We start from the raw sequence: 15,013 nt of genomic DNA, 5'->3' as shown, positions 1-15,013 counted from the left end.
TCATAAATTTATGCTAGTATTTTATGATATTTTAATCTATAGCCCTAATTGGACTATGCATCTTGAACATGTTTAGAAAGTTTTTGAAATTTTAAGGCATCATCAAGTTTTTTTTTTTTTGGTCAAAATTAGCAAATGTGTCTTTGGCTAATAACAATTGCAATACATGGGTCACATATTGGTATTGAGGCGGTTTTAACTCAACAAAGCAGGCATGTTGCCTTCATGAGTTGGGCTTTGGGAACTTCTAAGTTTTCTTGGTCTATATATGTTAATGAGATGTTAGCTATCATTGAAGCAATACGAACTTGATGTCTATACTTGCTGGGTTAGAAATTTTATATTCAAACAAATCAATGTAGCCTCAAGTACCTATTAGATTAACACATGGTCACACCTGAACAACAAAAATAGATGGAAAAATTATTGGGTTTTGGATATAAAATTATTGGGTTTTGGCTAAAATCATTAAGCCTTTTACTAGGGGTATAATGGCCTTTTTCAAATGGCCAAAAGTTATTTTTTAATTAAATAGACATGGAGGTCTTTTCACATTTTGTCAGCATAGTAAAATGACTTAATCATCCTTAAAAGTAATTTTTTAAAACCTCCCTCTAGGAGATTTTTGTTTGGTTTTTGGCTTTTCAAAGAACATTAAATTACTCATTTTCCCTTAAAAGAAAAAAAAATTGAACCAATATCTAGGGGCTTTTACATCTTGTCATCATGATTTTGTTTTTTGCAATAAACAAGTGATTAAGGGCGCCTTAGTAATTGAATAAATAGAAATATTATTAAAAAAGATGGTTGAGGCGTTTATTCCATGAGTCAACAGGTGGGTTGAGGCAACGCCATTTCTAAAACTATATTTTATTTAATTATATGATAATAAAGATAAACACTTGTAGAAAGTAACCAATTTTTATTAAAACAAAAACAATACTAAATATGATGGGTTGTACTAAAAGAATGCTTGCTAATTTTTTTTTAAAAAGACAATTATAATTTTAATAAAAAAAAAAACAAACTAAACTTTTAATGGCATTTAAAAAAATAATAACTCAAATATATTTTGAATAAATAAATAAAGTAACATATATAATATATATTTAGTTATTTAATTTCAAATAAAATAAACTTAAACTAAAAAAAATAATGAAAAAGGACCGTGTTACTAAAAATATAAAAACAAAAGTGTGGAGGAGGTCCGATAACTCACTCTTTTTTCTCATTAGCTCAAGTTGTGAAACATAAAATTAAATGAAATTTTGCAAAAAAAAAAAAAATACAAAACTATTATAAATACATGGATTAAAAATGAAAAAAAAATTACAACGACCAAAAACATAAAAAATGTATCTTGTTTTACTAGAGACAACACCCATAGCTCAGTTACCCTATAGAATGGCTTCATCTGAGTTAGTCGAGTTAACAGTGCAATTATAAGAGTTGATGGACAAGGGATTCATTCACCTAAGTAATTCACCTTGAGGAGCTCCGATATTATTTATGAAAGAGAAGGATGACACCCTTACATTTTGTATCAATTACCAATAATTGCATAGGGTAGCTGTGAAGAATAGGTATTGTTTACCTCGATTAGATGATTTGTTTAATCAACTAAAGGGAGCGATATTATTTTCTAATATCGACCTGAGGTATAGGTATCATCAACCAAGTATTAAAGAGTAGGATGTCTAAAAGACTGTGTTTAGGACTTAGTACGGTCATTATAAGTTCCTAGTAATGCCTTTTAGGTTGACAAATGCTCTTTTAATGTTTATGGATCTAATGAACAGCGTATTTATATTGTTTTTGGACAAGTTTATAGAAGTGTTTATAAATTATATTCTAATTTATTAAAGTTCGCCTAAGAAACATGAGGTATACATAAGAAGAGTGTTGCAAGTGTTAAATGGGGAACCAGTCGTATGCCAAATTCGACAAGTGTTAGTCTTGGCTAAAATAAATAGTTTTCTTATGACATGTTATCTCAACAGAAGAAATTTTAGTAAGTCCAAGGAAAGTGGAAGCAATTTTAAAATGAGAAAGGCCTATAACTGTGACTGAAATTTGAAGCTTCTTGGGCTTAGTTAAGTGCTATCAAAGATTCATAGAAATATGCTTTATTATTGTTTCCTTTCTCACTTGATTGATTTGGAAAAGAGTGGAATTTGAATGGATCAAGGAATGTGAAATGAGTTTTTAGGAGTTAAAAAAAAAGGCTTAAAACTACCTCAATATTGACCCTTTCTTCAATGACTAAGGGGTTTGTGGTTTATAATGATGCATCAAGAAAGGGTTTATGATGTGTGTTGATGCAACATAAGAAAGTCATATAATATGCATCAAGACAATTAAAAACTTACGAGGAGAATTATCCTATGTATGATCTAGAACTGGCAGCAACAATGTGTGCTTTAAGGGTTTAGATGCATTATTTGTATGGCAATCTAATACAAAATTTTACTTACCATAAAAGCTTGAGATATCTAATATCACAAAGGGAATTGAAAATGTGATAAAGATATTGGGTTGAATTGATAAAATATTATGATTGTGTAATTGAGTCTTATCTTAAAAAAACAAATGTTGTAACCGATATACAAAGTGGGAAGATCACTTACCTTAATGTATTTCATGTGTCATTACTTCAAAAGTCTATGGTAGATTCCTCACGAGTATTGCCATGAGTTTCAAAGAAGATTGAAGAGGATTTAACAGTGAAAATAAAGTCGATAAGTATTGTGGATAAAACAAAAAGGAGTTAAGGAACAAGAAAGTTCTTTTGGTAAGGGTGTTATGGAGGAAGTCTCAAGTTGAGAAAAAAAACATGGGAGAGAGAAGATGAGATGAAAAGAAAACATCCAAGTTTATTTAATAACTTAGAAAAAATAAATAAGTTTTGGGATGAAATTTATGTTAGGAGAGGAGAATGTAAAACCCCAAGCTTTTATTATATGGAGAAAAAAGTAAAGTAAATTATAGTTTGTTTAGAAGGCCTAAAATAATAATAAAAAAAAAAAACTGAAATTGTTAAGGAAAAAAAAGATATTAGGGTTGAATGTGAGATGCAAATTAAAAGAAAGGAATAAATGAATTTTAAAAAAGTAAGAGGTTAATAATAAATAATAATAATAAAAGGAAACAGTCTCTCTATTAGGGGAGAAGAGGAGCCACCACTTTAAATAAAAGAAAGAAGGGAAGGGAGAGCTTTTTGTGAGTTTTTAACTCTAAAAGAGAACACTTCAATAGAGGGAATTAAGAGAAACATAAAAAGACATTGACATTAAAAGCATACATATACAAGAGTCAAGAAACAACAACAAGAACAAAAGAGGGGTTGGGGTTCTTTGATTTCTTCTTCTCATTTTTAATGAAATATTCACCAAAAGTTTGAAGTTCATTGAATTCAACAACTATTGAAGCTTTAATTTGCTGCCAAAATTGGATTCACTCTTTTTTAAAACCAAAAGATCTTTTACAAATGTTAAATGATATTGAAAAGTTTAAAAAACTAAAATAAGAAAAAGAATTTACTAGTTTAGCTATTTTATTATTAGATTGAAAAACTTATTAAGCTATAATTTACAAAGTTATTTTATTATCTTTCTATTCTTTCAGAGCTTATTGATTAAGCTACAAGGGTTGAATAGTAAAGAGTGATTGTTGACAATATAAGATGTGAGTATTTTGTTAAACAATTTCCTTTTGAGTTTTTATCATTAAGTAATTATTATCAATTTAAGTTCAAACAATTAGCTTTTTTTTTTTTTAGTTTTCTAGACTCTACCAACACACTTTCTTTTGATGGTGATATGTGTTTTTTGGTACTTTGATATCACTTTAACTTCTTCTTTTTTTTTTTTCTTTTTTTTTTCCTACTCTTAGGACTTAATATCATTGATATTGTAGACTCATTTGGCCCTTTGCAATTCAAGTAGGACTTAATATTATTTAATTTCCATGCATGTAAAAGAACTCCATTTCCTTAACTTATTTTGTTTGTTCAAACTATTTGAGTGAACTTTTTTGTTAAACAAATATTTTTGCTTAATGAAAATAGTATGTTGAATAAACGTATTTTGTTAATTGTATTAAGTTTATAATGTTGATATTAAGTAGTGTGTTGTATTATTAAATGTATGAAGTTTGTAAACAAATCTAATATTATTAAGATCCTATTACAACCTTAAGTGTATGTGTTTGATGAATATATTCAAATATTTTGGATCTAAATATTTTTGGGTTAATTTGTTGTTTGGATGGATGAAGGATTAGTAGTACATATAATGTCTTGATGCTGTGAAAATTAATTCAATACTATTATATTTCAAATTATTTGTATTTGGACAAATTCTCACCTCATATATTCTAGACAACTTGTATTTCAATATTTGCATATTTCAACAACTCTCTTTCTTCTCTTCTATTTTGCAAATATTAGAACAAGAATGAATTGAGAATGTCTTAAACTTTTGTTAAGTTTGAGCCTTGATATTTTTTATTTGTAATCATTATAGTAGTTAGAATTGCCCGGATTTATTATAGAGATCTATAGAACAATGTGAATAATGACTGTATTATTTTATAGTTTGTGAACATTAGAACATTAAACAAAGTTAATCTTGGATTAATATGTAAATATTTGTAATATTCATAAAAATATTAGTCAAATATATTTAATCATTTGAATCTAATTTTTTTTAAAATTAAGTTTAAAATTTAAAAAAAATAAAAAGTTAAGGTAGATATTAAGTAATACTCTAAAATGTGTTACAATGCTTTCCTTTTTTTTTTCCTGGTATTTTAGTTTTTCTTTTCCAAATTTTCTTTTATTTTTTTCACAATTTTTTTTTTGTTTTTGTTTATCCTAATTTTTTTTCACAAAATTATCTTTGTCAATTTTATTTTTTAATATTGAGTTAGTTAATAATTTAGCTTTGTATTTTTTTTTAAATACTATGAATTGCTATAGTGTTTCCTCATATAGTTTTTTTTGTTATGATTTTTTTTAAAAAAATTATTTGTCAGTTTTATTTTTTTGTTTTTTGGTTTTTTTATGGTTCCCCCTCCCCAATTTTTTTCATTTATTTTTTGTTTTTTTTGAACAAAAATGTTTTTGTCAATTTTTTTTTTAAATACTGAGCTAGTTAAGAATTTAGCTTTGTAATTGTTTTATTTAAAACACTGTAAATTGCTACATTGTTTTTCCACCTAGCTTTTTTTTTTAAAAAAATTATTTGTCAATTTAATTTTTTTAATATTGAGTTAGTTGAGAATTACAGCTATAACTTTTCCCATAAAATACGCTGGATTGCTACAACATTTTCTCACATGTTTTTTATTATTATTATTTAAAATTGTATTTGTCAATTTTTTTTTTTAATATGAAGTTGGTTGAGCATTTGGTTTGTAATTTTTTTTTCTTTAAAACATTGTGGATTACTAGTGTTTCTCTATATAGAAAGCATTATAGCTTTCCTCACAAATTATTGTGGATTATTACAGTGTTTTTTTTCACATAGTTTTTTTTTTCTTTATATTTTTTTTCTAGAATTATCTTTGTTAATTTTATATTTTTTAATATTAAACTGGTTGAGAATTATAATTATAAGTAATTGCAAATAAGACTAAATTATATGGGGTAAGCACTGTAGCTTTTCTCATAAAACACTGTGGATTACTATAATGTTTTTCTATATGTATTTTTTTTTGTTATATATATTTTTTTAAAATTATATTTATTAATTATATTTTTTTAATATTGATTTATAATTATAAAATTATTAAATATATTTATTTCATAAACTCGGAGCTCGGATTATTGATTAAAACTCGACGAAATATATGTATGAACATCCCTACTAATGAAAGGTCGAGGCGACCAAGTACAATGATTTTACAAGTAGAACGACATGTTGCTTGTAAACGGAAACGGGTTGACGTTTGAGCGAACAGTCCAGTAGTCGTGTGCCGGTGAAATTTCATCTCTCTCCCGACAAATCCCAGGAAAATTCACTCTCAAAAAACCTAACCTCAACCTAAGCATGGATATAGACGAAGATGATTTCGTCTTCTACGGTACACCGATAGAGCGTGAGGAAGAGCTCAACAGTCGCAAGAAAAAAGCCGTCGCTGAAGCTTCCGGTCACCTCCGTACGCTTCCTTCTTGGAAGCAAGAGGTCATTTTGTTTGTTTATTTTTAAATATTTTTTTAAAATATAAATTTATTGATTTTAAAATTTAATTTAATTTAGGTTAGAGATGAAGAAGGAAGGAGAAGATTTCATGGAGCATTTACTGGTGGATTCTCAGCTGGTTATTACAATACAGCTGGTTCAAAAGAAGGTAAATCAGTGTTTTCTTTCTTTGTTTTTTTTTTTTTTAAACATAATTTTATTTATAATTTGTGTGTAGGATGGACTCCTCAGTCGTTCACGTCTTCTCGGAAAAATAGAGCTGAATTTAAACAGCAGAGCATGCTCAACTTCTTAGACGAAGATGAGAAAGAGGTAAGCTTGCACGCGTTTGTGTGCTATTTTTAATTTATTTCCTTAATGACTTTTTTTTTATAATGATTATGAAAGCATAATTATTGTTTGCATTTTAGGAATTGGAAGGTCGATCTTTGGGGACGGCGTCCCAGTTTGATACGTTTGGGTTTACAGCTGCTGAAATTGCTCGCAAACAAGCCGAGAAGGAACAGCAGCAGAGGTTTCCTAAGTGCTTGTGATAGTTTTTATTTTTATTTTTTATTGGTGATTATTTGTTGAAATAGATATTCAGTTTGTTTCTGCTATTAGTGCATATTGTGAATTCTGAACACACATATTTTAGTCTCTTTTCATGCTAATAACTTCATCAAATGAATAGCATTTCAAGGATTTTTTTTTTCCAAGCTTTGTGAATAGAGCTGCAGTCTAATTTTGTGAAATTTGGAAAGTTTCCAACAGGTGGATTCATAGATTTCTTTTTCTACTTCTTCTGCAAATAGAATTTGGTAGGTTTATTTAGTGAATGTTTGTTCCATTTTGTTGTTTTCATGTGTATTGTTGTAGTTACCTCATCTGATGATTTAACTTACGTGCGTGCACATACATGTGGACATTTCAACCATTTGCTACTTTTTTCTTCATTTTCAATTTCACAGTGTGAAATTCTATTTCTGGATTGCCAATTACAGGCCTTCTGCTGTTCCTGGACCTGCTCCTGATGAAATAGTTCTTCCAGCCACTGAGTCTATTGGTTAGTTTTAGCTCATCTTCAATCCTGTTTTCAGTAGAATTACTTCTGATTGCAAATCGAGTAATCCTGAATCCACTTTGCTGTTCTTGCTTAGGTGTAAAATTGCTTCTGAAGATGGGATGGAGACATGGTCACTCAATCAAGGATTCACACGCAAATTCACTTTACAGTATGCTCTCTTCACATCTTATTCCCAGTGTGACCTTGTCACTTAACAACTATGGGATGCCTTTAGTCAATTTGGCATCATTAATCATTAATGCTCAGTACAGTAAGGTCTAATGTTTTGTTTTTTTGCAACCTTTATATTTTACTTAGAGGCTCGTAGAGAAGCAAGAAAAGCTTTCCTAGCATTTTCGTCTGATGATGCAAAATCACAGCCTGAAGACTCTGAGCCTGGTGATGAAGACCACAAAAGCATTTTAGATCACCAGCCTGTTGATGATGGTTTCCCCTCTTCTCAAAGCACACCTGTGAGGATTTCTCCTGTATTATGTACCATAAGATAATTTGTTTATCTAAGCTGTTGTTAGAGTAGTCTTTCAAAGTTTTATAAAATGGCGTGTCTCATCTTGTAGGTGTATATAATAAACCCAAAGGAGGACACACATGGTTTAGGGTATGATCCTTACAAGCATGCTCCTGAGTTCAGAGGTATCTAAGCTGAACTAGACTAGTTTATATTTAATGATTTCATTTCTATGAATCTTGTTGTATTATAGCAGGGGTTTTCTTTCTGTTTTTGTTTCTTTATTACTTACAGAAAAGAAAAGAACACGTGTATCTGGAAAAAGAGGGTCTGGGAATAAACAAGCTTTATCTATCAAAGATAGTCTTTTTGGCTTGAAGTGTAAGAAATGTTTTTTGATGAACCACTTTTCATGTCCTTATTTGTAATTCTATTCCTTGCTTTGTGCCTCTGTTTTAACTATTTATTTTAGGTTTCCTTGCTCTGCTTATTTTGAAGGTTGATTTAAATAGTTACTTTTGGTCCATCAGCAGGAAGGGCTGCGCCTGGTTTTGGCATTGGAGCACTTGAAGATTATGACGCCGAAGATGAAGATGTATATGCCTCTGGTTAGTATACATTATTTGATTTGAGTAATAGGATCACCTTTGCTGTGTGCCTGTCATGTTAGTTGCTACGAGGATTAAACTACCTATTGGTGGATTAGGGACTGATCTACACCTTCAGTCTTTGGTTATTCATGTTTTGCTTTATTGTTTCTACTTCATCTTTTACAGTGCACTGATAAGTAGTTTAGACTTTTTTGCTTTGTAAGAATTGCATTTCCTTTTTTATTTTTTTTTATGTTTGAAATACATCGGGTTCTATTTTTCTATTTCACCTTATTTGCTGATCAATTTAGCATTGGGGTATACATATAATACGGTGCAATTCTGGTGTTGTTTTATTTCCTACTAACTCCATAAATAGAAAGTTTGGAAGTTCCTTTTTCATTCATTCTCACAAGTTCACTTTTCCAATTATGCTTACCTGCATTCATGAGAGATTGGCTCTATTATCATGCATAAATTCACCATTTCTTTATTCACTTGTTATTCATCTCATCAGATGTCAATTTCTATTTTAATTTTTTTTGGTACAAAGGTTAGTTTTAGTTTTATTCACTGTACTTCTTGATCAGCTTATGACATTGAAGATACATATATCCAAGAAGATGAAGAGCCCTTGAGATCCAACACTGAAAATAATCCAAAATTGGTTTGGAAAGAGCAGGGTGTTCTACCTGGCTTTAAAGTTGCATCGAATTCTGACTACCAGTTGGAGAGGTAATTGGGAAATCATAGGTTTATAAGGCATACAAATTTGTACATCTATTTCATATTATTTAGTGATTTTGAGGATAAGGAAAATCTGAACTTGAGTTAACTTTTTGATCATAACCATCATCAAGTTAATTATCCTTACTATGTTGTAATAGTATTGCTGGAGAAAACAATGGACATCTCATGCACTGACTTTTCTATTTGGGTGTTCCCTTTTCTGTGTTTCAAAATTGAATTTTTCTTCAGATTTGATCCTCCAGTAATTCCAAAGGATTTTTTGCCGCACCATAAATTTCCCAGTCCTCTTGAGTTTGACAAGAAGCCTGCCACTCCCTCTCCCCCTCCCCCGGAGGTTCCTCCTCCCAAGGATGATAATTTGAAAGTCTTAATTGAGGGGGTTGCAACTTTAGTTGCTCGATGTGGTAAATTATTTGAAGATCTTTCTAGAGAGAAGAATCAATCAAATCCTTTATTTAGTTTTCTTATTGGAGGAAATGGTCATGACTATTATTCAAGAAAGTTGTGGGAGGAGCAACAGAAACATAATGGTCAAAAGAAGATCGCTTTGGATGGGAAATTATCTTCAAGTGTGGACAAGATGACTGTAGAGAGCCGCGGCAAAATTTTAGGGGAAATGCCTTTGGAAAGAAGCTCAAGAGATTTAAGTTCATCCATTGCATCTGTAAATGTCAATCTCCCGTTCAATCTTTCAGATACATTTACAAAGCCTGAATCTTTTGTAAGTGGTTTAATTTCTTCTGCATTCACATTCCTTTTTCAAATTCACACACTTTTTACAGTAACAAAGTTTCTTGCAAGCATAAATTGGTAAACTCTTATTTCTTTGGATCAATACTTTGCTTGATGAAGTAGGCTATTTCTACAATTGAGTAGAGATTTTTTTTCCTTCTCTTTTTTTTGTTTTCCTGTTTCTTAATTACTGTCCTTTTTAAGAGTGAGTTCCCAGAAGTAGCAAAACCATTCCAAGATGATCCTGGAAAGCAAGAAAGATTTGAGCAGTTTCTCAAGGAAAAATACCAAGGAGGGATTCGATCGACAGCTTCTGCTGGAGCTAGCAATATGTCAGAAGCAGCTCGTGCACGCGAGAGATTAGATTTTGAGGCTGCAGTTGAGGCAATAGAAAAAGGGAAACTCAACAAGGAAAACAAACTTTATAGTCAGCAGATCGTGGGGTTTCCTGCCAGTGGAGGGATGCAATTCACTTCTGGTGGACTACAGGTATTTCAAGTGCAATAATTTTAGTATATGAGGTAACTGCTTTGGACAATTTGTCTAAACTAAAAGTTTCTGGAACAGCAAGGTAAAGATACTCAGGATGAAGATTTAGCAACAAAGAAAATTTACCCCAGAAGGGAAGAATTTCAATGGCGTCCTTCATCCATCCTGTGCAAGCGCTTTGATCTAATTGACCCTTTTATGGGGAAGGTAATCTTACATGCTGGCTTTCTGGTGGGCAATTCATGTATTTAATCCTTAAATGTTAGAATGCAAATGAAAATTTGGATCTTCAATTTCATCGACTCAAATTTAGAAAAGAAATATCGTTAACATGCTTGTTTGTGTAGCACAATAAAGCAGGCCTCTTTGGATAACAGTCTTATGTTACCATTACATTTTCAACCATTTTCTTACATGTTATGGATACGTGCCTTGTTTAGTTCAATGATTAAAGGGTTGGGCTTGCAGCTAAGAATGTTGCCAGCGTGAGAGAAGTCACTTTTTGTGAAAATGCTGAAGTGGATCGTTTGATTCCCCCTTTGATGACCCTACTTTGATAGTATTGTAACTGAGTAATGAAATTTTTTTTCTTCTTGCTTTAGATATTATGATTTGTTTTAAGGGCTAGGAACATGATATAAACAACTAAAATGCTGAAGTGGATTGTTTGATTTCCCTTTCCATGACACCCTGCTTTGATGGCATTGTAATTGAGTAATGAGCAATTTTTTTTCCTTGTTTTAGATATTATGATTCCTTTGAAGGGCTAGGAACATGATATAAACAACTATAAATTTTTTTCGAAGTTCTCTTGTTCTTTGTTTATTGATTATCTTTTTTGTTTTTGCTGGAATTTTGCCCTTTTTTGGTGGGTTGGCATAGTGTAGTTTGGGTGGTGAGAGCAATTTTAGCTTTGCATTCACTAGGTGCAAGTCATTTTCCTTTCTCTGCCTCGGCATTGGATCCTATTGATTCACAAGCTTTTTTTTTCATGGTAGATCCATATTGAGTCCAAAATGCATGGTTTGGTTATTGAAGCTGTCAGACTGGGGAATTTTATTTTTTCCACAACTGTGCATTAACTGAGGAGGTATTGTGTTTCTATTTACAGCCGCCACCACCTCCACGGATGAGAAGCAAGATGGATTCTCTAATAGTTACATCAGATTTAAAAGCAATGAAAATGGAGGAAGCTTTTAGTGCAGATAGAAATCAACCTTTGGCTCTTCAATTTTCACCTCAAGAAGTAAGCAAAGATGTAGTTGATAGGGAAACTGTTCAAGTTGAAAATGTGGAGAGGCCGGTTGACCTCTATAAGGTATAGTTTTTCTGCTGAATTATACTTCCTTATGTCTGTTGACATGTTCAAGGCTTTGCATCAGGAATGGATACGTGCATGGTAGTCCTTTTTAGCTGTGTGGAGCACTTGTCACTGGACTTGAAAATGGAATACACTTGCAATCCAAATTACTATTCACTGAACACTCTACAGCATGCATTTCTCTTCTCTGCTTGACTTGCAACTTTGACCTAAATATTTCAAATGTCCTAAAAATTATCATTTCATTTCTCTCTTCCCCAAGCATCTGCATCCAAGTGTATGGGAATCGTTTTCCTTATCTTCATAGGGCCTTCATTATGTCCCAGTTCCTTGCTTGTGCACTAAAAAAGCATCTCATATAGCTCTTAATATTGTCTTCTATTTAAGCTCTGTATATTGATATTGTGTTCAATTTGCCCATCTCAACTTTACTCTATACTTGCTGTATCTGTTGACCTCTTTTTTCATCCTTAGATGTTCATCCATCTAATAAGAAAGCAGGATAAAAGCCTTCACTTTACCCTGTATTGAGTGATTCTCATAAATGAGTTAACCAAGATAAGAAAAAAAAAAGTGTTTTGAGCACTTTTCATAGTATTATGTTCATACTGTGAGCATAATATGCTGACAATCAGGCAAATGTGCCCCATCATGTAGAGGTAATGTTAAAGATTTTAGTTCTTTCGACAAAATAAACTTCTGGTCTTTTTTTCCTGCTCTTAGTTGAGTATATGCTTTCACAGAATACTTGAATTGGCATACATTGAACTTGCCACTTATTGTGATTGAGACCTGCTTTTGTGTGGATACTTGTATTAATGTGCTTTCTCTTGTTTTCCGGACAATCTTACACCAGCAGCCAATTCAGATGTTCTTTCATTGATGAGCATGCTAAAGAGGACGTGCTGCACTTTTTTCTGGCAATAACGTTCATTTTGGTGCAGGCTATTTTCTCTGATGATTCTGATGATGAGATTGAAGCCTCAAATTTCAACACAAAAGAGGATCCAGAAAAGAAGATTGAGGTGGCTCACTCAACATTAAATCGCTTGATGGCCGGTGACTTTCTAGAATCACTGGGGAAAGAACTGGGATTAGAGGTCCCTCCTAATCCACCTTACTCAACAAATATTGCCAGGTCTTCTCATCAAAAAGAATCTGCAATTGCCAATGCTGGTAACGATAATATCCAGTCAGTTGAAGAAAAATCGTTTTCCATTCCTATTGCCCACGGTGTGTTCCAAGAAGAAAGGATGGCTAATGATGAAAAGACTGCTAAAAAGGGTGAGTTCCGAAAGGATGAACAGCCTAGGCCATCTGAAGACAAATCTGACAAGGTTTATTCAGGAAAGATAGCCCAAGAAGATAAGAAGAAAGCTAAATTGCCTCGTAGTCTCCATAGAAAAAGGAGCAGTACATCATCAGAAGATGAAAGTAGTAGGAAACGGTCTAGGCGACATCGTTACAGTAGTAGTGATTCGTATAGTGATTCATCTAATGATCGTCGAGACCGACACCGTTCTAGGTCAAAAGGAAGAAAGAAAAGGTCCTCTCGGGAAAAGAAAAGCAGCAAAAAATATTCTAAACAACATAAGCATGGAAGCAGGGACTCCCAGTAGATCTTGCTATGGTGCTGAAAAAGAAAATTCGGAAGCCAAGAGAGAGAAGAAAAATTTGAGGGATTGAACAGTAAACTTCTTTTTCAGTACAATCAAATTAGAACAACCTGCTGGAAAAATCTGTGGTTTGATACTTCTGTAAAAGAATCACCTCCTAATAGGAAGTTCATATTTCGTAGCCTTTTTGGGGCATCCCTCCCGTAGTACATCGCCTCCATGCTTGTTCTGAGGCTTCATATAAAAAACCAGATCTTTTTGCTGGGAGGTATGATATGGGAGTTAATTTATTGCAAATTGCAATATTGAAGCTAAAATATAAGCACACATCTTTTTTATGCTTACAAGGTGCTTAACAGCTTGTCAGTGTATATTCTTTGCTGCGGGAGGTTTAAAAAATGCATTGAAATATAACTAAAACAAATCAGTGTTTTACTGTGGACTGTTCCACAGTAAAACACTGATCAAATTGTATTTCTTTTTTTTATTATTATTTTTTTTTTCTTCTTTTTTTTTTTAACTGTGCTGATTTTTTTTGTTTTTGTTTTCTTTTTTACTTTTTGCTTTTTTTTTTTAGGTTTTTTTTTCTTTTTTTTTCTTTGTTTTTTTTTTTTTATGGATATTTTTTTTTAATTTTTTTTTGTTAATGTTAAATTTTTTTGTATTTCAAACTTTTATAACATGTATTCTGGACTTAACGGGTTAATTCAAAATTTTTTTTTTTATGGTTTTTTTTTTAATTAATTTTTTTGTTTAATTAATTATCGGTTAACCCTTTTTTACTTTTTGCTTTTCTTTTTCTTCATTTTTATTCGTTTTTTTTAATGGATATTTTTTTAAAAAATGTTTTTTGTTAATGTTAAATTTTTTTTCTATCTCAAACTTTTATAACACGCATTCCAAGTTTAACGGGTTAACTTAAATTTTTTTTTTCTGGTTTTTATTTTTAATTAATTTTTTTATTTTACAGTAAAACATTGATTTCTTAGGCGTTTTTTTTTTTTTTTAAGTTGTCTTGGTTTTTTTAGCTGTTTTTTTTATGTTTTTCAGGATTTGTTTTTTGCTTCTTCCTTTGTTTTTTTTTTTAACAAAATTTTTTTGTTTAATTTAGTTTATTAATGTTTAATTTTTTTTATTTAGTTGTCAGATTTTTATGACACATTTACGGGATTTAACGGGTTAACTTGGTTTGACAAGTTAAAATAGAATTTTTTTTTGCTTTTTATTCTTTTTAATTTTTTTTCGTTTAGTTTAGTTTATTAATGTTAAATTTCTTTCTATTTAGTTATTAAACTTTCATGACACATATCCCGAGTTTTACGGGTGAACCCAGTTAATTCTGGTTGACCCGTCAATTTTTATTATTATTATTTTCATAAATGTTTTTTGTTTAATTTAGTTTGTTAATGTTAAATTTTTTTATTTAGTTATGAGACTTTCATGACACAGATCCTGGGTTTAACGGGTTAGCATTGTTTGACGAGTTAACCCGGATTTTTTTTCTTTTTAATTAAGTAATTTTTATTTTGTTTAGTTTGTTAATGTTCACTTTTTTTTTTATTTAGTTACCAGACATTCATGACAAAGATCCCGGGTTAGCTTGGTTTGACAAGTTAACCTGAAATGTTTTTTGCTTTTTTTTTTTAATTTTTTTTCGTTTAGTTTAGTTTGTTAATGTTAAATTTCTTTGTATTTAGTTTTTTTTTTCTTCTTAAAGGTTTTTTTTTATTTTCTTTTTTTTTAATTAATTTTATTTAATTAATTTAGTTTATTAATATTAAATTTTTTTCTAAGTAGT

At 30.9% G+C, this 15,013-nt stretch overlaps 1 protein-coding gene across 3 annotated transcripts; it reads left to right on the top strand.

The window, feature by feature from the left end:
- The first annotated feature begins 5,859 nt into the window (after positions 1 to 5,859).
- On the top strand, positions 5,860 to 13,410 carry LOC118030204 (G patch domain-containing protein TGH). 3 transcript variants are annotated; one of them, XM_035034205.2, is made up of 16 exons: positions 5,860 to 6,185; positions 6,261 to 6,351; positions 6,421 to 6,515; positions 6,614 to 6,717; positions 7,187 to 7,248; positions 7,343 to 7,417; positions 7,567 to 7,721; positions 7,827 to 7,902; positions 8,012 to 8,098; positions 8,248 to 8,325; positions 8,898 to 9,042; positions 9,286 to 9,778; positions 9,994 to 10,278; positions 10,357 to 10,485; positions 11,390 to 11,596; positions 12,544 to 13,410. In XM_035034205.2, the coding sequence occupies exons 1-16, from the start codon at positions 6,051 to 6,053 to the stop codon at positions 13,216 to 13,218; spliced, it is 2,892 nt and encodes a 963-aa protein (XP_034890096.1). In that variant the 5' UTR covers positions 5,860 to 6,050; the 3' UTR covers positions 13,219 to 13,410. The 3 variants fall into 3 exon arrangements, with proteins under 3 accessions (XP_034890096.1, XP_034890097.1, XP_034890098.1); XM_035034206.2 differs by having other exon boundaries at positions 6,054 to 6,185; positions 6,266 to 6,351; XM_035034207.2 differs by lacking the exons at positions 5,860 to 6,185; positions 6,261 to 6,351; positions 6,421 to 6,515; positions 6,614 to 6,717 and adding an exon at positions 6,754 to 7,003.
- Positions 13,411 to 15,013: the final 1,603 nt, after the last annotated feature.

The sequence above is a fragment of the Populus alba genome, chromosome 12 (genome assembly GCF_005239225.2).
Source record: "Populus alba chromosome 12, ASM523922v2, whole genome shotgun sequence".
NCBI lineage: Eukaryota > Viridiplantae > Streptophyta > Magnoliopsida > Malpighiales > Salicaceae > Populus > Populus alba.
Note: the sequence above shows the minus strand (reverse complement) of the source record. Positions and strands in the feature narration are given on the sequence as shown.

Excerpts from the sequence above, each read along its gene's own strand:
- LOC118030204 (XM_035034205.2), top strand. The coding sequence starts at position 6,051 with ATGGATATAGACGAAGATGATTTCGTCTTCTACGGTACACCGATAGAG. Across the intron at positions 6,516-6,613 it reads TAGACGAAGATGAGAAAGAG|GAATTGGAAGGTCGATCTTT; the intron begins GTAAGCTTGCAC and ends TTTGCATTTTAG. Across the intron at positions 7,418-7,566 it reads ACACGCAAATTCACTTTACA|AGGCTCGTAGAGAAGCAAGA; the intron begins GTATGCTCTCTT and ends TATTTTACTTAG.